General features: G+C 43.4%; 1 protein-coding gene across 1 annotated transcript in view; it reads right to left on the reverse strand.

The window, feature by feature from the left end:
• Positions 1-22,007, reverse strand: part of GFM1 (G elongation factor mitochondrial 1) — a 49,008-nt gene extending 27,001 nt beyond the window's left edge. Inside the window, exons 1-10 of the mRNA XM_062212549.1 lie at positions 21,806-22,007; positions 20,468-20,620; positions 19,248-19,380; positions 18,634-18,838; positions 15,791-15,907; positions 11,668-11,818; positions 7,503-7,660; positions 6,595-6,679; positions 4,778-4,915; positions 1,441-1,542 (exon numbers count right to left, since the gene is read on the reverse strand). Coding sequence (XP_062068533.1) covers positions 1,441-1,542; positions 4,778-4,915; positions 6,595-6,679; positions 7,503-7,660; positions 11,668-11,818; positions 15,791-15,907; positions 18,634-18,838; positions 19,248-19,380; positions 20,468-20,620; positions 21,806-21,895 — 1,332 coding nt within the window. The 5' untranslated portion in view covers positions 21,896-22,007. The remainder of the gene's footprint in view (positions 1-1,440; positions 1,543-4,777; positions 4,916-6,594; positions 6,680-7,502; positions 7,661-11,667; positions 11,819-15,790; positions 15,908-18,633; positions 18,839-19,247; positions 19,381-20,467; positions 20,621-21,805) is intronic.
• Between the last annotated feature and the right edge of the window lie 4,394 nt (positions 22,008-26,401).

Here is a 26,401-nt window from a genome sequence, read left to right on the forward strand (position 1 = left end):
ACTTACTACAAACATCTATCATTTCATACTGCTAATTACAAGAGATGGCCTCATCACAAATACTTGTAATGGGGCCAGCGCTATGGCACAGCCAGTTAAAGCCCCAGTGTGCAGTGCCAGTATCCCTTATGGGTGCCGGTTCAAGTCCCAGCTGCTCCACTTCCGATTCAGCTCTCTGCTCTGGCCTGGAAAAGCAGTGGAAGATGGCCCAATTTCTTGAGCCCCTGCACCCACATGGGAGACTTGGAAGAAGCTCCTGGCTCCTGGTTTCATATCAACTCAGCTCTGGCTGTTGCAGTCATCTGGGGAGTAAGCCTGCAGATGGAACTAACTCTCTCTCTCACTCTCTCTGCGGTCATCTGGGGAGTAAACCAGCAGAAGGAACTAACTCTCTCTCTCACTCTCACTCTCTCTCTCTCTCTCTCTGCGGTCATCTGGGGAGTAAGCCAGCAGATGGAAGTTTCTCTCTCTCTCTCTCTGGCTCTACCTCTCTCTGTAACTGTCTTCCAAATAAATAAAAAAATAAATCTTAAAAAAAAATACTTGTAATGAAACATTTCTGCTATCTACATCCCAAACAAAACTTATATAGATCTGACTTTTTAGAGTGTTTTAAATCAACATGTAAAATCATACACCATTAGAGTTCATATAAAAAGTTAAATTATAAAACTATGAATATACCATAATGGTATGGGGAACTATCACACACTCATCTATTAGAGTTAATCATATCTTATATAAATGACCTACTGTACATCACCTGTCACACCCTTTGTACTCATACTCTTCCCTGAATGCCACCCTCATGAATAAGCAAATGGTCATGGTGTTGGAGAGCCTGCTCTGCTACAGGGCCAACGGGCTGCATTCAAAGGCAGGTAGTGCCTGAGCATGTTCTTCCCTCAGAATCCCCAGTGATGGAAGGGATCTCTGAGTTTCAAAGGTCAAGCTGTCTGCCTCTAAATCAGACTGTCTCATTGCATCTTGCCTCCTGAGCTTGCTTATGGTCCATTATCCCCAAGTCCAGTCTAGATCCCCAGTGGACAGAGGAACTGGTCCACTCTCTGGATGTTGACTTCATAAGGAAACAGCACTCCACTGGGATGAGTCTGACAGTAGTGGCAACACTTCAAGAGGCACTCAGAGTGAGGAGGTAGATTTTAGGAGGGAGGAGTGCAAACTATACAATTTAGGTGTTAACTAGTGGAGGTTTTTCTTCCACATTAAACTTTGGAAGACTGTGGAATGATTTTGCTAAAAAAAGCCAGGTAAGCTAGCTTGCAGAGCACTTGTGTAATTGGTATTCAAATGAAGTCGATGCTTGTGGCACTGGGTGAAAACATCTGTAGTTGGTTTTTTTGAAATACTCAATGTACTACATATAAACACAGACTTCCAAAATCAAGTGTTAAATAGCTTTAAAATTAAATGGCTTACCATAGAAAGCCCACTGTTGTCTTTGTTTGTGAATGTATCTCCACTAGCACAGTCAATGCCAAACAATGCACAGATGTCCCCAGCATAGACTTCCTCAACATCCTAAACAAAGAACACAAAACAATACTTGCAACCCAAATGAAGACACTGTACTAAAAAGCAATAGCACAATAAAAACATTGTACATAAACAAGGCAGTATCTCTCAGCATGAAGTATATAGAAAACCAAGGCCACGCCAACAATCTGGCCAAGATGTATCAAGGAACTTGAAAAAGTTACGTGTGATTATCTTAATTCCATCTTCCCACAAATGGTCTGAAGTAGCCTCTAATATCTCGAACAAAGCTTTTACTTAAATCACACCTACTTTATATGGAAAATTCCGAGCCACGGCATAATTACTTGAAGGATCTGCAGTACTGACAAAACACAGTGCCTCACGGTTTTAAAGTTATTTCTATGGAATTACGAAGAATGTACTATATATGCTGCCACAGTCAGACAAGGAAATTGTTTGTCACAGACATACAAGAAAAATCTGCAAAGGAAGTTTTGAAAACAAAGGAAGAAGAATGGAGTCCATTGTACCAAAAATAATTTTAATTTCTCACAGATGTAAGCGGTCAAGGAAACACAGGAAAGCTAGGAACAAAGCACTGCTGCTTCCACGCCTCCTGGTTTTCCTCCTCATAGTTTATTCACAACAGCTGCGGCTGGAAGTGTGCTTTTCAATGGCTGCACAGCTGTATAGGCCTCCCTGCACCTGGCCCATGAAACAGCTGTGACAAATACTAATCCCTCCAGCCTGCCCTCTGCTGCCTATCTCTGAAAGCTGCAAGGCCGTCCAATTTTGAGTGTGCCTATTCATCTTCCAGAAAAGAAAGTTATAGCTACCATTTATACTTAGATTGATAAATTTCTGCAGGAATACAGAGCTGGATTCGGAAAGCATAGGAATAGGGATAACCTCATGAACTTGGTTTTTCCTGTGAAGGCCTAACCATAAGGACTACAGAAGGCCAGGACATATTCAGAATCAATTCAAGCCTTAAGTCAAGGACAGACTGCAGCTTGAGGTTTTAAACCTACAGGTAAATTCTGGTACTGATATGGTATGGAGGGGGTTCTACAATAAGTATAAAATCCCTGGGGGTTAAACAGGGCTTTATGACTGCCATATTTCAGAAAGTCAAGTCACCGATTAATGTGAAAAACTATGTGTGAATTTATGACTGTCACCTTTAAGAACCACAGTTCCAACATCACCCTGAATGCCTATAATATTCTTGGTAGCTCGAGAAAAGCGCTGAACTGTCAGCAGAGAGTTGAGTCACTGGAAAAGGAACTGCCCTGGAGTCAAAGGACTTCCAGGTCAGAGCCACAGACCTTGTTGGCTCTAAGCTGAAAAGCCCTTCACTCAGCCCAGCTTCCAAAGTGACCACTGCTGTTGAGGGGATGGCTAAGCAGTGTCAGCAACACTGCAGGCAGAACCGTAAATTAACTAAAAATGTTTTCCTTTTAGAGATGCTACCTACCTTCTCTTCAAGCCAGCTTTCCTTCCAGGCGAGCTAGGTAATGGAAGCTAACAGAGTGCCTTCCCTACAGAGGTTCACACCTCCCTTATGAAGGCTCTTCCAGTATCCCATGAAAGAGATAGGCAGGCCTGGGCTGCATACCTAGCCAGGCCTTAGAGCCCACCTGATTATTATTAAGCCTCCTTCTGTCAGTTTCCATTTGCCTCTCAAGAGGAAAACTTGCTGATGGTTTAGACAGCACCGTTCTCAGTTCCCCTATTGATTCCTTTGTTTTAGACTGAGTTTAAACTGCTTGATGGATTCATTTTTCCAGACTTGAGACAGTGAAATTCTAGATGGCTATGCATATGAAACCTCAGATGGAAGCAGTTTCTGCAAGCTGTCACTCTAAGCTGTTCCCCTCCAGAAGCCACCTCCTGCTGGAACCCTGTCTTGACTCTCTCATTCCCAACGATGCCCCTTTTCAGCATGAAGCAGCCACAGCGATCATCACCCAGTTCCCCTAACAGAAGTTAGGGTCCATTCTTCTGGGGGGGTGGGGATGTGAGAGTCAGATGGGTTAATAGGAAGTCAGTGGAAATTGAGGGTGGAAAATGTTCCCCCCAAAAGCTATTCTTAGCAAGGACAGCAAGGTCAGAAGGTCCCCATTCCTTGGGCAGGCACACATAATTTTTCACATTATTTGGTGACTTGACTTTCTGAAATATGGCAGTCATAAAGCCCTGTTTAACCCCCAAGTTTTATTCTTATTGTAGAACCCCCTCAATACCATACCAGTACCAGAATTTACCTGAAGGTTTAAAACCTCAATCCTATCATGAGAACAGCTAGGGAGTGGTGACTCCACCCTCTGAGCTCCCAGTTTACTATAAAACAAATTAGGTATCCCACCCTTGTTATGGCTCTTTTGTTTTATCATGAGCAAGCCAAACAGGATGAAGGACTGTAAATCAGGTCTTTTAATAGTTTTTTGTCCCCTCTTGTAACTGAATGTCACTCTGATTGTCAAGTTTTTTATCTTTTTAATTTTTCTTAAAAACCCAGGGCTCTTTGGGGGTTTTTTTCCCTCGTGGTAGCCCCCCTCCATGCCACTCTGGCTGGAGGTCTCTGACTCTAATAAACCTTGCTTTTAAATCTCAAAGAAAAAGAAAAGCATTGAAACCAGTGTTCTGCATCTTAAGGAACTCTCTCTTCCTGAACCTCAGCCATTGAAAAAATAAAACTATTTCAAAGGGGCTGGTGCTGTGGCATAGTAGGTTAAGCCTCCACCTGCGGTGCCAGCACCCCATATGGTTGACAGTTCGTGTCCTGGCTGCTCTTCTTCTAATCAACTCTCTGCTATGGCCTTGGAAAGTAGCAAAGGATGGCTTAAGTGGTTGGGCCCCCTGCACCTATGTGTGAGACCTGGAAGAAGCTCCTGCCTCCTGGCTTCAGATCGGCCCAGCTCTGGCTTTTGCAGCCATTTGGGGAGTGAAGCAACAGATGGAAGACCTTTCTGTCTCTCCCTCTGTCTGCAGCTCTACCTCTCAAATAAATAAATGAGATCTTTAAAAAAAAAACAAAAAAAAAATCATCTCATAATCAGTGTTATTAAATGAGTTAACATCTGCTAATTCAGCCTGTAACCAAGAACCAGATCAGAACTGTAAGACATCTTAGTCTTAGTAAAAAAGGAAAAAGCTAAGAAAACACATTTGTTCAACCAGAAATAACTTTCTGGTGGAGCTCAGGATACCAAGAAAGCAGATCTGCTTCACCGGCAGTGGAGAAATGGCTGCTCTTACAAGGAGCCGCACTTGCCTCCATCATGTCAGCATGCATGCGAACCAGCCGTTGTACTCGCACTTTCTTTCCAGTCCGTGTGTTATAGATGGTGTCACCCTTCTTCAGCTCCCCCTGGTAATTGCGGACATAAGTCAACTGTCCAAATCGACCTGCCTAGAAATCAAGATTGCGTAAGGGAATAAAGAATAAAAAGAAGCATTAAGAATCAAAATTAAAAGGAAAACTTGACAACTACCTCCAAATATTCCCTTCAAATTATAGCAGTCCATCTTATGAGTGTTTCAGCTTGTTGACATAACTAACTTAAGAGTAGCTTTGAACATCAATTAGATAAACTTAATGACTTGATTTTTTTTTTTGGTCTCACACAATCCAACATACGTATGCTTCCTCTGAAATAAATGATTGTTAAGGGGCCAGTACTGTGGCACAGCAGTTTAACGCCCTGGCCTGAAGTGCTGGCATCACATATGGGTGCCGGTTCAAGACCAGCTGCTCCACTTCTGATCCATCTCTCTGCTATGGCCTGGGACAGCAGTGGAAGATGGCCCAAGTCCTTGGGCCCCTGTACCCACATGGGAGACCTGAAGGAAGCTCCTGGCTCCTAGCTTCAGATCAGCCCAGCTCTGGCCATTGCAGCCAATTGGAGAGTGAACCAGCAGATGGAAGACTGACCTCTCTGCCTCTCCTCTCTCTGTGTAGCTCTGACTTTCAAATAAATAAATATTTTTCAAAAAAAGATTTTTAAATAATACTCAATGCTTACAAAGATTCATCTTTTTCAATTAGCATTCCAGTTATTTCTTCAAATATTGAAACTGATTTTCTTAAACTCTCACACACAAGTCAGTCATAGACAAATTATATCTGTACAACTCTCCAAGTTACTTAAAATAAACTTATACAAAGGCCTTTCTAGGGGCCAGTGCTGTGGTGTAGCAGGTAAATCCTCCACATACAGTGCCAGCATCCCTTATGGGCACTGGTTCAAATGCCAACTGCTCTAGTTCCAATCTAGCTCTCTGCTATGGCCTGGGAAGACAGTAGAAGATGGCTCAAGTCCTTGGGCCCCTGCACCCACGTAAAACTGGATCCAATGTCAACTATAACAGGAAAAAACTAGAAACAGTATAAATGTACAACTAGAAGATTTCAGCAAATCATATTATCTACTTGATGAAATATTATGTCATTCAAAAATGCTGTCATTCAAAACTAGTTACATAAATACAAGCCATATTTATTACGATGTTAAATGAAAAAATGAAGACAAACAGCTTGATTTATGTAAAAAATTATACTTTTTTAATTTTTAAAATTTATTTTCATTTCATTTGAAGGGCAGAGAGAAGGCCAATCAGACAAGAGACAGACGAAGAGAGATCTTCCATCTGCTAGTTCACTTCCTAAAATGCCACTAACAGAGAGAGCTGGGGCTGGACAAGCCAGGAGCCAGGAACCCAGAAATCCATCCCCATGGGGACACAACGTATAGAGCCATCACCTGCTGCTTCTTAAGGTGTACATTAGCAAACAGCTGGAGTCTGAAGTGGAGCTGGGACTCAAACCCATACACACCTATATAAGATGCAGGCATCCCAAACAGCATCTTAACTTCTGTGACACTCACCCCAAAATTTATACGTTAAAACTGCAAAGAGAAGGGACTAGAAGGAAATGTATCTAGTAACAAAGTTCTAGTAGGGTTAACACATTGAAAATATCTGTTCTTTCTACTTTCAAAAAGGGCACAAAGTTATTTTGTAATAGAAATAAAATTCAAAAAGAAAACACCTGCAGGTAGCAGTTGAATACATCAGAAAACAACTTACCTCCAGTTTGAAAGCCAGTCCTACAAATGGGTGGGAACTGTCTCTTTCTGAGTTCATTAAAATTTTGGTTTTCTCTTTTGAGTCACTAAAAATAAAAGAAATATAAATCTGATATATTTCTTTTATAGCGATTTGTTTCATCAAAGAGTATTATCTGAGAAAAGTCACACATTAAACAATTTGGACCTCACAGACATGCGAAATTTCACTGACGATCAATATGGATAGATCATTAGGGCTTGGTTACTAAGAAGAGACAGGACCAGAATAGACAAGAAAATACAGAACTGATCTAGTAGAGAAAGAAAGGAAAAATAATCAATGAAAGTTTTAAAAACCTTCTTAAAACTTCAATCATACTTCTTTAAAAAAAAAAAAAGACTGATTTGTTTGAAAGAGTTGGAGGTAAGGGGGGAGGTGGGGGGGTAGGGAGAGAGGGAGTGAGGGAGAGAGGGAGAAAGAGAGAGAGAGACAGAGACAGACTCCCATCTGCTGGTTCACTCCCACAGCCAGGACTTGATCTGGGTCTCTCATGTGGGTGCAGGGTCCCAAGCACTTGGGCCGTCTTTGACTGCTTTTCCAAGGCCATCAGCAGGGAGCTGGACTGGAAGTGGAGCAGCTGGTACTTGACTGGCGCCCACAGAGGTGCTGGCATTGCAGGTGGGACTTCACCTGCTGTGCCACAGCACCAGCCCCAACAAATCATATATCTAACAAATACAGGATGATAAAGGCACTGATAATAAATATTTTTTTGATATGCCAAAATTATTACCCAAATAAAAATAGCTATTGATTTTTATAAGTTATGAAAATTACAAACCAAGTAGAAGAACCACCTTTAAATTCCTTCACAGAGCATATCTATTTAAGTTTGCAGAAACTAAGATTCAGTTTCTAAGACTTACTCCTCTTTATTGAAAATAGCATAATTCTGGACCTCTGATGGATTTGGAAGATATTCTAAAACAGCATCTAGAAGAGGCTGAACTCCTTTGTTCTTCAAGGCACTTCCCAAAAACACAGGAGTAAATGACCTGCTTAGGGTAGCTCTTCGGATTGCAAGCTACAAAAGAAAATAAAATATGTGATGCTTAGTCAATGTAAAAATTACATTTTGTGATTCAGGTCAATTATCATACACATATAAATAAAACTGTGCAGTGCTGACTCTAGTGGAGACTAAAATCAGTTTCCTAATAACCTCAGGTCAAAATACAAATAGACAAAAAATATAATCTCCTTTTCTCCAAGTGATTCACTGTATAATTTGCTTTAAATATTCTTGGAATCACTAATTCTCAATTTGGAAAAAAAAGACACATAGAAAAAACAATATGAAAACAACTATGTAAAATAAAAATCTCTAGAAGGATACACCAGAAACTATTAACTGGGCAACCAATTTTAGGGTGGAGGGAGGAAGAGAACTATGCATAAGACAAAAATGAAACAGTTTTCTTACTGTACAACTTTATTATATACTTTTAAGCCATACTGAAGTATATTCTACTAGAAGTATTTGAAATTTTTTTAAGAACATGAACACAGGAAACCAAATAGTACAAATCACTCATAATTTAAGGTCATGGGGCCTGTGGCACAGCAGGTAAAGCTGCCGGCCACCAGTTTGCATCCCAGTTGCTCTACTTCTGATTCAGCTCCCTGCTAACGGCCTGGGAAAGCACCTGAAGATGGCCCAAGAGCTTGGCTCCCTGGCACCCATGTGGGAGACCTGGAAGAAGCTCCTGGCTCTGGAACAGCCCAGCTCCAGCCATGCTGGCCATTTGGGGAATAAACCACCAGATGGAAGATCTCTCTCCTTCTCTGTAACTCTGCCTTTCAAACAAATAAATAAGTCTTTAAAGGAAATAAATTTCAGGTTGTGATAGTATCATTCGCTAAAATAAGGACCTAGAGGTCCTGGCCCAGCCCTTAGTGTATGCAGCATCCATGGGTTCTGTGGGATGCGCAGGCCTGAAAGTCCACAGTGGAACCGCAACTCCAGCAGCTGGGAGTGGCCAACAACAGTGCAATGGCGGCAAGCTGTCACTGCAGAAATGTGGAGGCTGTATACAATTATTTTTGTAGTCTGCATGAAAAAACAGAACACTAGTCATCACAAAAACCTTAAAGCCAAATTTCACAGCCACAACTTCTAACCAGTGAAAAGTGTGATAACAGATGAACATTTAACAGGTAGCATGAAATAAGGAAAAACATGCAGAAGTGAGCAATTACTGCGAAACTATCATAAAGGGGCTTGTGCTTGGTGCAGTGGGTTGAATCACAGCCTGGGACATCAACATCCCATCTGAGCGCTAGTTCAAGTCCAGGCTATTCCACCTGCTAATGTGCCTGGGAAAGCAGTGAAAGATGGCCCAAGTATCTGGCCCCTGCCACCATGTGGGAAACCTGGATGGAGTTACTGGCTCTGGCTTCGGCCTGGCCCATCCCTGACCATTTTGGCCATTAGAGGAGTGAACCAGCAGATGAAAGATATCTCTCTCTCCCTCCCTCCCTAACTACCTTTCAAATAAGTGAATAAACCTTTAAAAAAAAAAAAAAGGCTCTTGCTTTTCTGCTCCCTCTAATAATATATCCAACTACAAACAGAAACTGAAATATATCAAAGCATTCTATGCAGAAAAAAGCAAATACAGCAGGACTGAAACTTGCCTTTGGACTTCAACAGGATCCCCATCACTCAAAAAACTGCTAAGAATGGTTTGGTCTTTACATTGTTTGAACAAACAATGTGGTCACTTGCTTCCCTTCTGGAATTTTAGTACACTGTATGCAAAGGGTATCCATGTGACCACACCCCAGTAAAAACCTTGGAAACTGAGTTTCTTGGTAGACAACCATCACAGGTGCTGTCACAACTACCTGCTACAGGAGATAAGCAGGCCTGTGTGGCCCCACTGGGAGGTCTCTGGAAGCTGTGGTCTCCTCCAGACTTCACCTCATGTGCCATTTTCTAACGCTGGTTCTGCTGTGTAACCTTTCACCATAATGAAGTCATAATCATGATTCTGACTGTGCAGCGAGTCCCAGGAGTCCCCCCAGTGAGTCAATGAACCTGTGAGTGGTCTTGGGAGTGCCCCAGAACACTGCCTTTAACAGATAAATAAAGTCTAATGTGGTTCCCAGGATTCAGTGCTTGACTTTATTTAGGGCTAGACCTGGGGTCAGTGCTGTGTAGTAGGCTAAGCCTCCACATGCAGTGCCAGCATCCCCTATGGGTACCGATTCGTGCCCCAGCTGCTCCTCTTCCAATTCAGCTCCCTTCTAATGGCCTAAGAAAGCAGAAGAAGATGGCCCAAGGGCTTGGGTCCCTGCATCCACATGGAAGACCTGGAAGAAGTTCCTGGCTCCTGGCTTCAGATTGGCTCAGCTCTGGCCATTGTGGCCATTTGGGGAATGAACCAGTGGATGGAAGACATTTCTCTCTGTCTCCTACTCTCTCTGTATCTCTACTTCTCAAATAAATAAATAAGCAAAATCTAAAAAAGAAAAACATAGGGTTAGACCTTTATCTTCCTACCTAGAGTTCCCCTGTTCATAAAAAAAAAAAAAAAAAAAAAAAGGTGCTAAAACCATTGTGAATGCTAAAAGACTCAAGTAACAAGTTTTGGACCCAGCTTGGATAGCAGAAAAAAATTTAGTAAGCATCATAGTTTCAATACAGTTCTTTCCCTATGTGTCTGATATATTATAAACTCCATGAGTGCAATATTTACACATAATGATTATTTAGCTGATATCCAAGTATACCAAATGGTTTAGGAAAATGAATAGCAAGTTTTAAAAAAGTATTATTATGGTAAAATACACATGATAAAATGTATCATTTTAACCATGTTTAAGTTCAATAGCATTAAGTACATTCATAATGTTGTGCTATTAACACACTATCCATATTTGGGAGTTTTTCATCATCCTAAACTAAAACTCTACACCCATAAAACAATAATCCCTAATTAAGCCCTCCCCTAACCACTATTCTACTGTCTATGAATTTGACTATTCTAGGTACTTAATATAAGTGGAAGCAGACAAAACTTATCCTTCTGCATCAGCTTATTTCACTTAGAATGTCTTCAAGATTCATCCAAGTTGGAATATATAGAATTTGTGGCTGAATAATATTCCTCTGTATGTGTAGATCACATTTTGTTTATGTATTCAGTCACTGATGGACATTTAGTAACAGCCATCCTAATGGGTATGAAGTATCTCACTGTGGTTTGATTTGCATTTTCCTAATGAACAGTGAGGCTGAACATCTTTTCATGTATAATCCTTTTGTACATCTTTGGAGAAACATCAATTAAAAAATGAGTATTGGGCCGGCAGAGTAAGACTCCGCCTGCAGCACCGGCACCCTATTTGGGCACCAATTCGTGTCCTGGCTGCTCCCCTTCCAATCCAGCTCTCTGTGCATGGCATGGGAAAGTAGTGGAAGATGGCCCAAGAACTTGGGCCCCTACACCCACCCACCAGCTGGAAAGAAGCTCTTGGCTTCAGATCAGCTCAGCTCCAACCATTGTGGCCATTTGGGGAGTCAACTAGCATATGGAAGACCTTTCTCTCTGTCTCTCTAACTCTACCTCTCAAATAAGTAGTAAAATCTTAAAAAAAAAAATCAGCCTTAGGGCTCTTCTTTTTAAAGAGCTGAATGATTACATGAGGGGATCTATAAGGCTTTCTGTATATGACAACAGTGTAGACACCAATGTTTACTCCACAAACATTTAGCAGCCTCATCTCTTAGTCTACCTGAAACTTTCCATATGTTTTTCTTTATTATAAGGATATACCAAGAGGTTGACTGTATATTTTTCTAGTATAAACTATGACTCCTTTTTAAGATATTACATAACTCACCATGTAAAGAAAAAGTAATATACTATGTTCAGTATTTTTTGAGAAAATCAATTATGCTAAATAAATTTCCTCAGCTTTCACTAATAAAGTCAATGCATAAAAGCATCATGTCCCCTACCCACACAAAAAAATATATAAAAAATATCATTTTTGTTAATACAGGACTTTTTTGAGACCACTTGCCTTTATATCAGAAGCTGAGGGGATTTTTTCTTCCAGAAACAGTTCACCAAGCTGCTCATCTGAATTGGCAACACACTCAATCAGCTCCTGCCGGTGGTCAGCTGCTGCTGCCCTCAATTCCGCAGGAATTTCATCATATCGAACAATCTGACTAGGAAAAGAAATGGTTCATTCGGGTTACTTTAGGGACATCCAATCATACATACAAAGCACAATGGAAAAGATGATTAATGGTTAAAATCTTTTTAGGAAGAAAGAGTTCTGATGTATTTGCCTTCAAATAATAAATAAGACTAACAGGTATCTTTCAAATTCATACAGAATAGTGGGCAAAAATGCTTAAGCTGGCAAAGTAATTTGTTCAGGGTTATACTTCTAGTAAAGAGAGGAGCCAAAATTCAAGACAATCCCCTACAAGGAAAAGAAAACACAATTTTATAAGATACATTTATTTTTCTCTACTTCATGTTTTACAGCAGTTAATGATGAAAGATATAACAAAGTCCTTCCCAATTTAATTCAAACTTGTTTCCTATCTGTATTCTAGATAACCAAAATGAATGTATATAGTGCAAAACACTTTAAAGGTTCAAAGCAATGACTTCACAAAGTGTCAACTAAATCAAAGACCAAAGTTCTTTTCAGTGTAGTTATAGATTATTTTTACTGTATTCTAATTATTTGACAATTGGCAAGCATGGAAAATATTAAGAGCATTCATTTATCAGACACCTACAATGCAGCAAGCCTTAAACTAGGTATCTGATGAGTTGCTTACTTAGTCTTCACATCACATAAATAGCTTCTATTACCTGCATCTTCAGATGAGGAAACTAACCTAAACAAGCAAGGTAACTTGACCACAACTGTACTACTAGTAAGTGGAAAAGCTAAAATTCAAAGCCAACATGTCTGAAGCCCATCTGAGCATCTGAAAATTCTATTACCCATCATCTCATTAATTAGAACATCAAGATCTCTAACAAGCAGAATTAAAGACCTTCCTCTATTCTTTGCCATTAATAACAAACCTAACTACTACAAAATTTTTAACATAGACTATCCCAATCTGTAATTAAAAAAAAAAAAAAAAAAAAAAGAGGCCGGCGCCATGGCTTAACAGGCTAATCCTCTGCCTTGCGGCGCCGGCACACCGGGTTCTAGTCCCGGTCAGGGCGCCAGGTTCTATCCCGGTTGCCCCTCTTTCAGACCAGCTCTTTGCTATGGCCCGGGAAGGCAGTGGAGGATGGCCCAAGTCCTTGGGCCCTGCACCCACATGGGAGACTAGGAGAAGCACCTGGCTCCTGGCTTCGGATCAGCGTGATGCGCCGGCTGCAGCACCCATTGGAGGGTGAACCAACGGCAAAAAGGAAGATCTTTCTCTCTCTCTCTCACTATCCACTCTGCCTGTCAAAAAAAAAAAAAAAAAAAAAAAAAAAGAAAACATAACAGTCTCTACAGCCTTGCCAGCAGTCCACCAGTTCTCTATACCTCCAGAGCACGAACAGGTAAGACTGACCAATAAAATACATACAACTGACAAAAAGATACACTTGATATTTAGAAAATACCAGTCTTGGGCCGGCGCCGTGGCTCAATAGGCTAATCCTCCACCTTGCAGCGCCGGCACACCGGGTTCTAGTCCCAGTCGGGGCACCGGATTCTGTCCCGGTTGCCCCTCTTCCAGGCCAGCTCTCTGCTATGGCCTGCGAGTGTAGTGGAGGATGGCCCAAGTGCTTGGGCCCTGCACCCGCAAGGGAGACCAGGAGAACCACCTGGCTCCTTGCTTCGGATCAGCGCGATGCGCTGGCCACAGTGCGTTGGCCACAGCAGCCATTGGAGGGTAAACCGAGGGTAAACCAACGGCAAAAGGAAGATCTTTCTCTCTGTCTCTCTCTGTCCACTCTGCCTGTCAAAAAAAAAAAAAAGTCTGAAAGTTTTACAAGTTATTACTTTAAAAACGGAAATTAATGCAAAAAAATGCATTCCAGAATACAAATTCTAAATACAAAAAGATAAAATGTGCTGATTCCAAATGGTTAAAAAATAACTCCTAATATCCTAGAGATACTCTTTACAGCCTTCAGGTCTTGTATCTTTCCTGGAAAGCACCTGGTTTAGACTCTCATGTGCCAGAATAATATGTGGAGTACTTTCCAAGTACACAAATCCAGTGATCTAGGGCGGGCAAGGGAGTACACAAATCCAGTGATCTAGGGCGGGCAAGGGAGTACACAAATCCAGTGATCTAGGGCGGGCAAGGGAGTACACAAATCCAGTGATCTAGGGCGGGCAAGGGAGTATGTACATTAAGAAACTTTAATGTATGACAAAACTTAACAGCCTTTCCTTTAGGAGCTTGGTCCAGCAGTTAAGCTGCCAGTTGAGACACCAACATCCCATAATTGAGCGTTCAAATTTGAGTCTCACCTCCAGTCCCCATTCCAGCATCCTGCTAATGTATACCCTGAGAGGCACCAGGTAACGGCTCAAGTACTTTGGTCTTTGCCACCCATGTGGGAGATTTGGATTGCATTTCAGGTTCCTAGCTTCCACCTGGCATAGCTCCACTCTTTGTGGGTATCTGGGGAGCAAGCCAGCAGATGGGAGATTTGTCTCTCAAAAATAATAAAATAAAAGAGCCTCTATTTCAGAAGCATGTGCCCTGGCAATTCAAGAAAAGAGTATTTATTCAATCATTTACAAATTTTTTTGATTCCCTATTATGCACCAGGCCAGTTCTAGAGGCTGGAGACCTACCAGTGAATAAAGCAGGGAACAACAAAACAAACCAACCAAAAACCCCTGCCTTCTCGGGTCATACATCCTACGGAGTGGTGGATAAACTCAGGTGTCACACAGAGCAAGAGAAACAGCTTCTCCAGGGGACACCTCCACCACCTTCCTGCCTACAGGACAGCTGAGGATAAACTCCACCATTCACTGATCCCATCCACCCACCTGCCAGACCGGCAGTCCCAAATTCCTGAGGAAACCCCTCAGAAAGCGCCTTTGGAGAAACATTCAGGCTAACAGGGTCACTCCTCAGAACAAAGGGCCACTATGACTCCTCACACTGTCTAGATCAGTGTCTTGTAAGGTGTGGTCGGCAGACTTACAGTTGGGAGCTTTCCAGAAATGTAAATCATAGGCCCCACTCTAGATCTACTCAATCACCTCTCTGGAGGAGGCCCCAGCACATGCAATCAACAAGCTCAACAAGCTCTGGCTGAGTTTTGCGAGCGCCAAGGCTGGAGAATCCCTTGGCAATTACAGCACCTTGTATGCAAAAGTCACTCAAAGGTTGACTGACCAATTTGCTTCTCACATCTCCCAAACTGCCGTTGTATGATTTTAACTGTTTTTATACACTGATCTTTTTACCTTTGTGATCTTATGAAGTAGAACACATTTATGATCTGTTTTCTTCCCAGTTTTTATCATACCTAGGACACAGCAGCTGCTCTATAAGTCTGCAGAATGAAGACCAGATGAATGAACAAGTGGAAACAGACACTGTATTACTAGCCCAACTCGAAGGCCTCCTCCTACCCAGCACACCATGCAGGCCACAATGTGATGTATCACTCAAAAAGTAACATACTCTTAGAAAGAATGACAACTAGAATTAAAGGCATTAAAGAAAATCATCTTAGGCCGGCGCCGTGGCTCAATAGGCTAATCCTCCGCCTTGCCGCACCAGCACACCAGGTTCTACTCCCAGTCGGGGCACCGGATTCTGTGCCGGCTGCCCCTCTTCCAGGCCAGCTCTCTGCTGTGGCCAGGGAGTGCAGTGGAGGATGGCCCAAGTGCTTGGGCCCTGCACCCCATGGGAGACCAGGAGAAGCACCTGGCTCCTGCCATCGGATCAGCGCGGTGCGCCGGCCACGGTGCGCGGCAGCCATTGGAGGGTGAACCAACGGCAAAAAGGAAGACCTTTCTCTCTGTCTCTCTCTCTCACTGTCCACTCTGTCAAAAAAAAAGAAAAGAAAATCATCTTAGAGAATACTCTTCCAGCCACATTTCAAAAGATACTTATATTTATGCCTAAAGAAGTGATCCTTTCCTTTTCTTGGATGGTTTTTAAAATATAAAGGCTTAATAGTGTATTTCTAATACTCACCCAAAGTCTCCATCAAAATAAATGGCTCGTTGCTCTATAAGATCTATAACACCTTTAAAATTGCCCTCCAAACCAATGGGTATCTGCACAAATGCAGCATTATGATTCAATTTAGACCTGAAAAATAAAAATACACTTGTTTATCTCTCTTCTTCTCGCCCAAATCCCTCTGAAGTGAGAAAATAAGGATAAAAACAAATCACTGGCAGACACTGTAGAGCTGAGAAAACACAAAGCAGTCGGTGGCAGGGAGGGCTGTGTGGGCTGCAGGAGGTCAAGAGGTCTTGTTACCCTGCTTCTGATCCAGCTCTCTGCCAATGGCCTGAGAAGAAAGCCAAAGATGGCCTAAGTGCTTGGGTCCTTGCTACCCATGTCAGAGACTCACATGGAGTTCCTGGCTCCCGGTTTCAGCCTGACCCAGTGCTGGCTGTTGCAGCCATTTGGAGAATAAACCAGTGGATGGAAAATCAATCAGTATCTCTCTCTGTCTCTCCCTCCCTCTCTCCCACTCCATCTCCCTGTCACTCAGCCTTTCAAATAAATAATCTTTTTAAAAAAATAAAGCAGTTGGAACAGACTGACAACCAACTACTTAAGGAGTCCAGGAGACTACATGCCCACAGGGCAACAAAAAGGATCACTAAACAAGGGATTTCTCATCATATCCTCAGAATATGCAGGACAGAAGCAGAACATGTCAATAAGTAGCTGGTCTAGAAACTGAAGGATGGTAGAATGGCCAGGCCCAAGCTGCTTCCAGCAAAGCTGAGAACAGCTGTCTGAGGAGGAGCCTCATGCAGGGTAGGTGCTAAAGTCAGATACTCCTCATCACCTGTGTGCTAACCAAGCCGAACCACCAAAAACAAACCACGCTCCTCAGCAAGGATTCACACTGCAGAAAAAACATGCCATGCTACTGTTTCATCTGCCCTGCAGCCCTCCAAGAAGCTAAGAATGGACAGACAGCTAAGAATCACCAACTATTTGAAGAAAATCAATAAGCTTCAAAGAGAAGTAGAGAAGTGTGAGCCCTATAAATAGTACTAACCTCCAAGAAGAAGGCTACTAAAAGCAGGAAAATATCTGAAAATAACTTCTATTAATAAAGATGTTGAGGGACCAGCATTTTGGCATGGTAGGTTAAGTCTCCACCTGCAGCACTGGCATCTTATATGGGTGCTCATTTGTGTCCAGCTGCTCCTCTTTCGATACAGCTTCCTGCTGGTGGCCTGGGAAAGCAGCAGAGGATGGCCCAAGTGCTTGGGCCCCTGCACCCATGTGGGAGACCTGGAAGAAGCTCCTGGCTCTGGATCAGCCCAGCCATCTGGGGAGTGAACTAGCAGATGGAAAACCTTTCTCTCTGTCTCTCCCTAATTCTGTCACTCAAATAAAATCTTTCTTTTTAAAAAGATTTATTTATTTATTTGAAAGAGTTACACAGAGAGAGGAGAGACAGAGAGAGAGGTCTTCCATCCGATGGTTCACTCCCCAATTGGCCGCAACGGGTGGAGTTGTGCCGATCCGAAGCCAGGAGCTTCTTCCAGGTCTCCCATGTGGGTGCAGGGGCCCAAGGACTTGGGCCATCTTCTACTGCTGTCCCAGGCCATAGCAGAGAGCTGGATCGAAGTGGAGCAGCCAGGTCTCAAACCGGCATCCATATGGGATGCTGGCGCTTCAGGCTAGGGCGTTAACCCAGTGCACCACAGCACTGGCCCCAATAAAATCTTTAAAAAATAAAGATGTTGTAACAAAAAAGAAAGTTCATAGAAATCACATAATAGCTGAAATTATTTTCTAAAAGACAGGCTAAAATGACAGGACACAGAAGGCTATCAAATTAGTGAGTTAGAAGATTAATCACAATCATTCTCTCATAACCTAATGCAAAATGAGGAGACAATATGAAGAAAAAGAGGTCAGGCCAAGAAGTCCCCAAATCTGTTTAATGGGAGTTACAAAATGAAAAAACAGATACACGGAAGTAGAGCAAAGAAAGAACGAAAGTAACAAAATAAATGCTAAAAGAATTTTCTTGGATTAGGAAAAAGACTTAGTTGAGAGTTCACCTATTGACAAGCATGAGTAACGAAAGAACAAAAAGTGACAATGTTCAGTTTCATCAATGTTACACACATGCAAAAAACAAGTATTTGCCTTCTGCACCCTCAAACACGTCACCCCATCAGAACTTCTGTCATCAGATCCATCACTCTCAGCCTGCCCACCACCACAAACTTTACCACCCATACTCATTTCCACCAGCTCTGCCGAGAACTCCGCAGCGACACCTGCACATCCACAACAGCTGAAAAGCCAACCTCCCCTCTTCTTAAAGGCATGGGGAATACGCAGCATCATCAAAATATAAAATGCTATCAACACCAGAGTTTTATCCGCTGTCCTAGCAAACACGTTATCAGCGGAAAGCATGGCAAGTTCATCTCCACAGTACAGGACCTACGGGCATTCATTAACATCCTTCAAAGTAAATGTGAAGATCAAAGAAAATCCCCTCAGTTTGTCTAAATAAAATGCTAAGTATTTTTAGAATCTAATCTAGATCGGAACTTCTCTAATTACGGCAGAAAAGTATAAATTACCAGGTTGTTTCTGAATCCATCTCCAACCTCACAGAATTTAGGTCACAGCTGCCCCCATCTACAGAGAAGGTAACTGATGAGATCGTACCACAGAGCAAACTCCCACACTCAGGTCTAGGTTGATGGGGGTAAGTCACTCAGGTGAATAAAAAGAAAAACTGAAGGATAAAGTTTCCTGACAGTGGATACAAGGTTTGCCATGCGGCTCACCACACCCTCTCTCTCCTTCCCACTGCTCCGTACCTCATCTGCTGCAGGGCCCTGGACGGGTTGGAGCCCGCTCGGTCCAGTTTGTTAATGAAAGTCAGAAAGGGAACGTTGTAGCGCTTCATCTGGCGATTAACTGTCATGGTCTGGCACTGCACCCCTCCAACAGCACACAGAACAAGCACCGCACCATCCAGCACTCTCAGGGCCCTTTCAACTTCTATTGTGAAGTCCACATGCCCTAAATGAGGCAAAAGGAAAAACAGGTGAGGGGTGTAAAGAACAATGTGAATTTTGATATATGCATTATTTAAGGTTTTTGTATCTTTGCTCATTATGTAAGTCTTCTAATTAGAATATAGATTCTTGTATTCACCAATACTGTTCACCCACAGCCCAATGAGAGCACTTCAAAAATCTATGAGAACCTAGCACCTCTGGAATACGTAAAAGGCAAGAATCCACCTACTTAGGATTTATCTACACTTTTTTTTTTTAAGGAAACCACATAATTCCAGGTTTCTCTAGTAGGAATTCAGTGTTACACTTTTGAGTATTAAATTATTTGATACTCAAAATTTAACTGGGTCATAGAAGAACCCAAATGTGCTTTGGCCAAGAGGTTGCCATAAAACCAAAAACCACTTCACCTGGAGTATCTATGATGTTGATATTGACATCTTTCCACAGGGTATAGGTGGCTGCTGACTGGATGGTGATGCCCCTTTGTCTCTCCAGTTCCATGGAATCCATGACAGCACCAACTCCATCTTTACCTTTCACCTAGACAAAAGCACAGCACATCAGATTGCTCTGGCCCTGCATTCCAAGAAGAAATCTTTACTGATATGCAACCAGAACACAGAGTTAACTCAAACAACTTAACCTGCCATCTCACTGAACAGATAACTGGTTACAGGATTTGCCAGTATTAACTGCCAAACCAGTTGTTCAATGCTGTCCTCAAAAACTGCTAAGGCAGAGCAATCATCCTGGTTTAGAATCACCCTTGCCCCTGAATTAGTCCACAAGCAGATGGTCAGAGAACAGATCTTTCTCAGTTCTCTCCATGTGTGTTCTGAGGCCTGGGTAAGAAAGATTCAGCTTTTAAAGCACATGACTAACCAGGTGACCTTCATCTGAAGAACTGGAGTGTTAAGTTACTTGATGATATGGTAATACCTTCAGGAGAGTTCTCAAGATCTCTTAAGTATCTTCTGATGTACGTATTTTTTAAACAAATTCAAACTAAGCTATTTTAAAGTCATTTTTCCACTTACATTTAACACTGTAGACATTTTCCACATCATTAAAAATTATGTAAAAAGCATCTTAATGGCTACTGAGAGATATGTCACATTGACATGACAGTCTTAAAAGATAGTCTACTTGGGATGACATCAGAAAGACGTCTGAAAAATACCTTCTGAGCCCACTTGAGCTACCTCCTCTACTGGGGCTGGCGCTGCAGCACAGCGCGTTAAAGCCACTGGCATCCTATATGGGCGCCAGTTCAAGTCTCAGTTGCTCCACTTCTGATCCAGTTCCCTGCTAACGTGCCTGGGAAAGCAGTGGAGGATGGTCCAAGTTCTTGGGCCCCCGCACCCACGTGGGAGACCGGAAAGAAACTCCTGCCTTTGGACTGGTTCAGCTCCAGCCGTTACAGCCATTTGGGGAGTGAACCAGCGGATGGAAGACCTCTCTGTCTCTACCTTTCTCTGTAACTCTTTCACATAAAATCTTTTTTTTTTTTAAAGAGCCAGTTACCAATGTGTATATCAGTCTGGTTTTGTTAAGTTTATAAAATCATAACTACAAAACAATTAAAATCAAGCTCTAATTAATCTGGAATAAACCATGAACCATTTACCTCATGCATCTTTGCAATTCTCCCAGTGTAGTAAAGCACTCGTTCTGTTAATGTAGTTTTCCCAGAATCAATGTGAGCTGAGATTCCGATATTTCGTATTTTTTCATTAGGAATTATCCCTGATGAACACCACCGGCAGGTCCTCCAGTTAGCCTGAAGAGATAAGAGAGCTCAATTTGATGCACTTTTTCTAAGAGCTAACAACAGGAACGAAAATGGATCTGGCTGAAGCCTTTCCTCCAAGAAATCTCAACAGACATGAGATAGCTTGGAGAAGCAGAAGGGAAATGTTTAAATCTCTAACTTCTGGAAACGAAAGAGACTACAAGAAGATAGATATAGTCTTCAATATTAATTAACAAAAACTGGGGAAGAAACCTTCGTCAAATATTACAGGTTTGAAAATACACAGAGGTTGACAAAATCACGAAGTTTCCTTGATGACTTTAATAGGAAATACAAGTTTTGCATTCCTCCGCACTCACAGCTGACAGAAATTAAGGACATCTACGCTCTACATAGCAGGGCCAACGGCTCCCAAGTGGCGCCCAAAAGGCTTCCAATTCCCTTTAGACAATCACTGATGGTGGATTTTCTTTTTTAACTTTATTCATGCGCAAGGGGGTCTTCATTTTATGAAATCAACACGCAACCTCTCGACACAGAACTGCACATATCCAACATGCACTGTTGGCACATCTCGGAGGAGGGAAACAAATGAACTTGCCAAAACAAAAAACAACAACAACAACAAAAAAAACACGTGGATAAAAATTACCCGGGAAATGGCTGGGTAGCGCTTAGTTGAGTAAAACCCAAGGATACCAGCGAGCAAAACAAACGAGATTTGCATGACAGGAAAGGCTCAATATCCACCCGACCCAACTCTACTACCCCTTCTCCTAAGGCTTTTATTTACAAACTTCAATCTTCTACACGCCTGATAAAAAAAAATGACAAAAGGATCGCCAAATTGATCAAATACCCCAGGACCGGCTGGAAAAGGGGGGCAGGCAGCCCCAGCACATCCTGCAAAAGGAGCACTAGCCAACGAGCCAGAAGTCCTGCGTTCGAGGACCAGACCTACACATTCCTCAGCGGTCTGATCTTCGCTCGAGACACTTCTCTTCCCGCACGCCGCAACTAGGAGGCTTAGCCAACCAACCACAAGTCGGGGTCCCGCCCCAAGGCCCCGACGGGCTGCTCGGGAGTGAGCTAAGCATGCGTTCTCAGCGCCGGGGCACCACCGCTCCTAGTCCGAGCTGCCAGTCAGGAGGTCCCAGCGAAGAGAGAGACCCCAAGGTCCCGGGAACGGTCAGACTCGCCGGACCCGAGTACCTGCTGCTTCCGCCAGCCTAGGACGGCAGGGACGCGCGAGAGCGGCCCGCGCCCCAGGGCCACGGCGGCGGCGGCTCCCAGCAGCTTCATGTCAGGCGCAGGACGAGAGTGAGAGTCCTACTGCCCCGCGTCCGCGCAGCCGCCGGCACCGCAGCTGTAAGTGCTCAAAGTCACGCCGGCAGCCAGGGCCGGCAGAGCACTTCCGGGGCGACGGATGCGAGGGAGGGGAGAGGGAGGGAGAGGGAGAGGAGCGTCCAGCAGAGCGGCGCCTCCGCTGCCGTGCGCCCTCTGCTGACTGGGAAGATAAACTACAGCCGCTCTGCGGAGCTGGTCAAGTGCGTGCGTTTGTTCCTGGTAACCAGGATGGAACAGAGGAGGTCCTTTGATCTTAGCATTTTCTTTAAAAATAGTAGTACTAATAATATTACTGAGGTTTTTGGCGCAGCGGTTAAGTCGCTGCTTGGGACGCTTCATCCCATATCGGAGTCTGGAGTCCCTAGGTTCCAGTTCCCACTCAACTTCCAGTCCTGCTTCCTGTTAACGCCCACCTTGGGAGGCAGCCATCTGGGCGGCAGCAGATAATTGTCCAAGGACTTGCGTCCCTGCCACCCACGTGGGAGACCTGGATTAAGTCCCCCTCTACTGGCTTTAGCCTGGCTATTGCTGACTGTTGCCAGCACTTGGGAAGTGAACCAGCAGATGGAAGATCCCAGATCCTTCTTTCTCCCCCTCCCACTTTCAAATAAATACATACAAATTATTAAATAAAATAAAAATCACTGCTATACATAAATGCAGCCTTTAACCATGGTTATTTTGTCTACGTAACAATGTGGAGAAGTGTTTGTAACAAATCTGTTTAAAGAATTCTAAATTGTTGTGTATTACAGACATGAAAAAAATTAAATATAGGTCGTGCCTGAAAGGGAGCATGGAAAAGCAATAGTGAGTGAACCATCTATTGCAAGCAATTTTTCTCATGTCGAAGTGTCCTTTGCTCTTGGTAGGTGTCACACGTTGCACTCCGGTGCTCAAGGAAGACTGCACGGTGATGGTTTGACCTGGCAGTCTCCCAGACATCTGGAACTTCACATCTGCATGTCTGAGCTTTTGCTCTTCCTCCCGAGAACCTCAAGTCTTCTCCACGTAGTAAGTGGGAACTTGTGTTACTCAAGCCAAAAACGTCACTTTGACCCCACTGTCCAACACCCCGGTTCTACTCTTTCAGTATATCCTGTAGTCGCTGCCTTCAAAACCAGGTCCAGAACCTCCACTCCTCCCCCAGGTCTCAGGGCCACCTCTTCTCCATGGAGTTGTTGTAACGGCCTCTAACTCGGCTCACTGCTGCTGTTCAGTCTGAACAGGGCAGCTGGAGGAATCCTTTTAAGGCAGACCATGTGGTTTCTCGGCTGAAAACTCCATCCCCTGAGTTCATCGTTGCTGTTACCTCCATTTTGGTGTAGGTTTGAAGTTTTTTATAAGAATCAATGTTTGACCCTGAAATGCCCTCCTCTCCCACGCAGAGTGAGAGCAGGCAGGAGCCCTGCCCAAGCACCCCCACTAGGGTCTTCCTCCTTCCCTGAGCCCTTTGCACTGGCCACATCGACCTCCCACGTTGCCCTGGCCCAGACATCTGCCGGGCTCCTTCCCTCGCCTTCTGCTCTCTCTCCAAATAGTCCTTGTTGTAAGGTGTTCTGGGACCAATGCTTGTCAACAGTAGGTCCCTCCCTCTCTTTCTGCTTTCTCACCCTGCTTCCTGCTTCCTAGCGCTTCCTAGGTGCGAGTACATGAATCATTTTACAAATGTCTGACTCTCCCGGTGAGGATCTGAACAATTACACTTTTAGTTAATGCATTTATTCTTAGCATTAGTCATAGGACAGTAATTCTGTAAGATCAAAAGCTCTTTAAATGACACCTATTACAATGTAGTGTCTTGCAATGCTGGCTTCCTACAACTGGGAACTGGTTCAAATCCCAGCTTTTGCGCTTCTAATCTAGCTTCTTGCTAATGTGCCTGGGAGGCAGCAGATGACCCAAGTGCTTGAACTCTTTGTGGGAGACCTGGATGGAGTTCCTGGCTCCTGGCTTTGGCCCAGATTTGACTGTTGAGGCAATTTGGGGAATGAACCAGGAAATGGCAGCTCTCTCTCTCTCTCTCTCTCTCTCTCTCACACACACACACACACACACACGGCATGGTATCTGACACTCTGCCTTTCAAATTAATTAATTAAAAATAAATAAAACACATCTGAAGTACAGTTTTGCTTAAATACATTTTATATATATATGTTTTTAATATTTATTTCTTTATTTGGATGTCAGAGTTACACAAAGAAGCAGAGGCAGAAAGAGAGAGAGAGAGAGAGCTTCCATTCCACTGGTTCACTCCCCAACTGGCTGCAACATCTGGATCTGCACCGGTCTGAAGCCAGGAGCCAGGAGCTTTTTCAGGGCATGTGCAGGGGCCCAAGGACTTGAGCCATCTTCCACCACTTTCCCAGGCCACATCAGAGCCGGATCAGAAGCGGAGCAGCTAGGATCAGAACCGGGGCTATATGGGATGCCAGCACTGTGGGCGGCAGCTTTACCCGCTATGCCACAGCACTGGCCCCATAATTTTATATTTTGTAATATTACATAGTTGGTGGCATCAATGATAAACTCATTTGACTTATAAGACCAATACAGAAAATTTAGAATGTCTACATTATGAAAAGTTCACCCTCCATTTTATAACATGTAGAATATTTTCATAGCATTAATTTTATATAATAAAACCTAGAATACATATAACTAACTTTGAATATCAATTAGTTTGCCCAAATTCATCTATTTATCAGATTAATAAATCTTTTTAAAGTGCAATTATAAAATTTATATTCATAAGCATTAATTAAATAATATTTCAAAGTCTCTTTTATCTTGAAAACTTGCTTTTTTAAAAAATTCATTTACTGGCCGGCGCCGCGGCTCACTAGGCTAATCCTCCGCTTTGCGTTGCCGGCACACCGGGTTCTAGTCCCGGTCGGGGCACCGGATTCTGTCCCGGTTGCCCTTCTTCCAGGCCAGCTCTCTGCTGTGGCCAGGGAGTGCAGGGGAGGATGGCCCAAGTCCTTGGGCCCTGCACCCCATGGGAGACTGGGAGAAGCACCTGGCTCCTGCCATCGGATCAGCACGGTGCGCCGGCCGCAGCGCGCCAACCGCGGCGGCCATTGGAGGGTGAACCAACAGCAAAGGAAGACCTTTCTCTCTGTCTCTCTCTCACTGTCCACTCTGCCTGTCAAAAAAAAAAAATTTCATTTACTTATTTGAAAAGTCAAGTTACAGAGAGGCAAAGAGAGAGAGAAAAAAAGAGAGAAGATCTTCCATCAACTGGTTCACTCCCCAAATTGCTGCAGTGGCTGGAGCTGGGCCAATCTGAAGCCAAGAGCCAGGAGTCAGGCGCTTCCTCCAGGTCTCCCACATGAATGCAGGGGCCCAAGCACATGGACCATCTCCCACTGCTTTCCCAGGCACATTAGTAGGGAGCTGGATCAGAAGTGGAGAAGCCAGGAGTCAAACCAGTGCTCATATGAGATGTTGGCACTGCAGGTGGCATCTTTACCTGCTACATCACAGTGCCAGCCCCCAAAACTTGCTTCAACAAAACGCTAATATCAAAGTCAATTACTTAAATAACTTGCCCACATTTTTCTCATTTTATTTTTAAAAAGATTTATTTATTTGAAAGGCAGAATGACAGAGAGAGAACAAGAGAGATAGATTGATTTGCAACTACTGGTTCTCTCTCCAAATGGCTGCAACACCCAGGGCTCCACCAGTTTGAAGCCAGAAGTGGGAACTGCATCTGAACCTCCCACATGGGTGGCAGGGCCCAAGTACTTGGGCTTTTTTGGGCTACCTTCCCAGGGCTGTTAACACGGAGCTCGATCAGAAGCAGAGCAGCTGGGACTTGAAACAGAGCTCTGATATCGGATGGGTGTAGGATGCCAGCAAGGCAAGCAGCGGCTGAACCTGCTGTAACAATGCCAGTCCCACCCACAATTTTCAAAGCAAAAGAAACACAAATCATTACCTTTTTCTCACATTTTTGATTGTTTATTTAGCCTGCATAATCCTGAACTGCACACATAATAACTGATTGAATTTTTTCTAATGAATTCATCTTTAAAATTTGTCAAGTGTCAAGTGGAGGAAAAGGAGGATTGGAAGATAGGTGATTTATTCAACAAATATGAAATTATCACAGTAAAATGCTAAAAATCTTCTTCAAAGAGAGAAGAAAGTTTAAATCTATGCCATGCAGTTAAAAAGCCCTGAACTATAAAAATAAATGAGCAGAAGAGTTGGAACACTGGAAATGGACCTGCCCTGGAGTCGAAGGATGCCCAGGTCAGAGCCACAGATCTTATTGGCTCTAAGCTGAAAAGCCCTTCACTCAGCCCAACTTCCAAAGTGACCACTGCAGCTGAGGGTATGTATGGTCAAGTAGGGTCAGCAACATTGCAGGCAGAACTGTAAATTTCTTGTTAGAGATGCCACCTGCCTTTACCTGGCCAGCTCTCCTCCCAGGCCAGCCAAGTAATGAAA

The sequence above is a fragment of the Lepus europaeus genome, chromosome 2, assembly GCF_033115175.1.
Source record: "Lepus europaeus isolate LE1 chromosome 2, mLepTim1.pri, whole genome shotgun sequence".
NCBI lineage: Eukaryota > Metazoa > Chordata > Mammalia > Lagomorpha > Leporidae > Lepus > Lepus europaeus.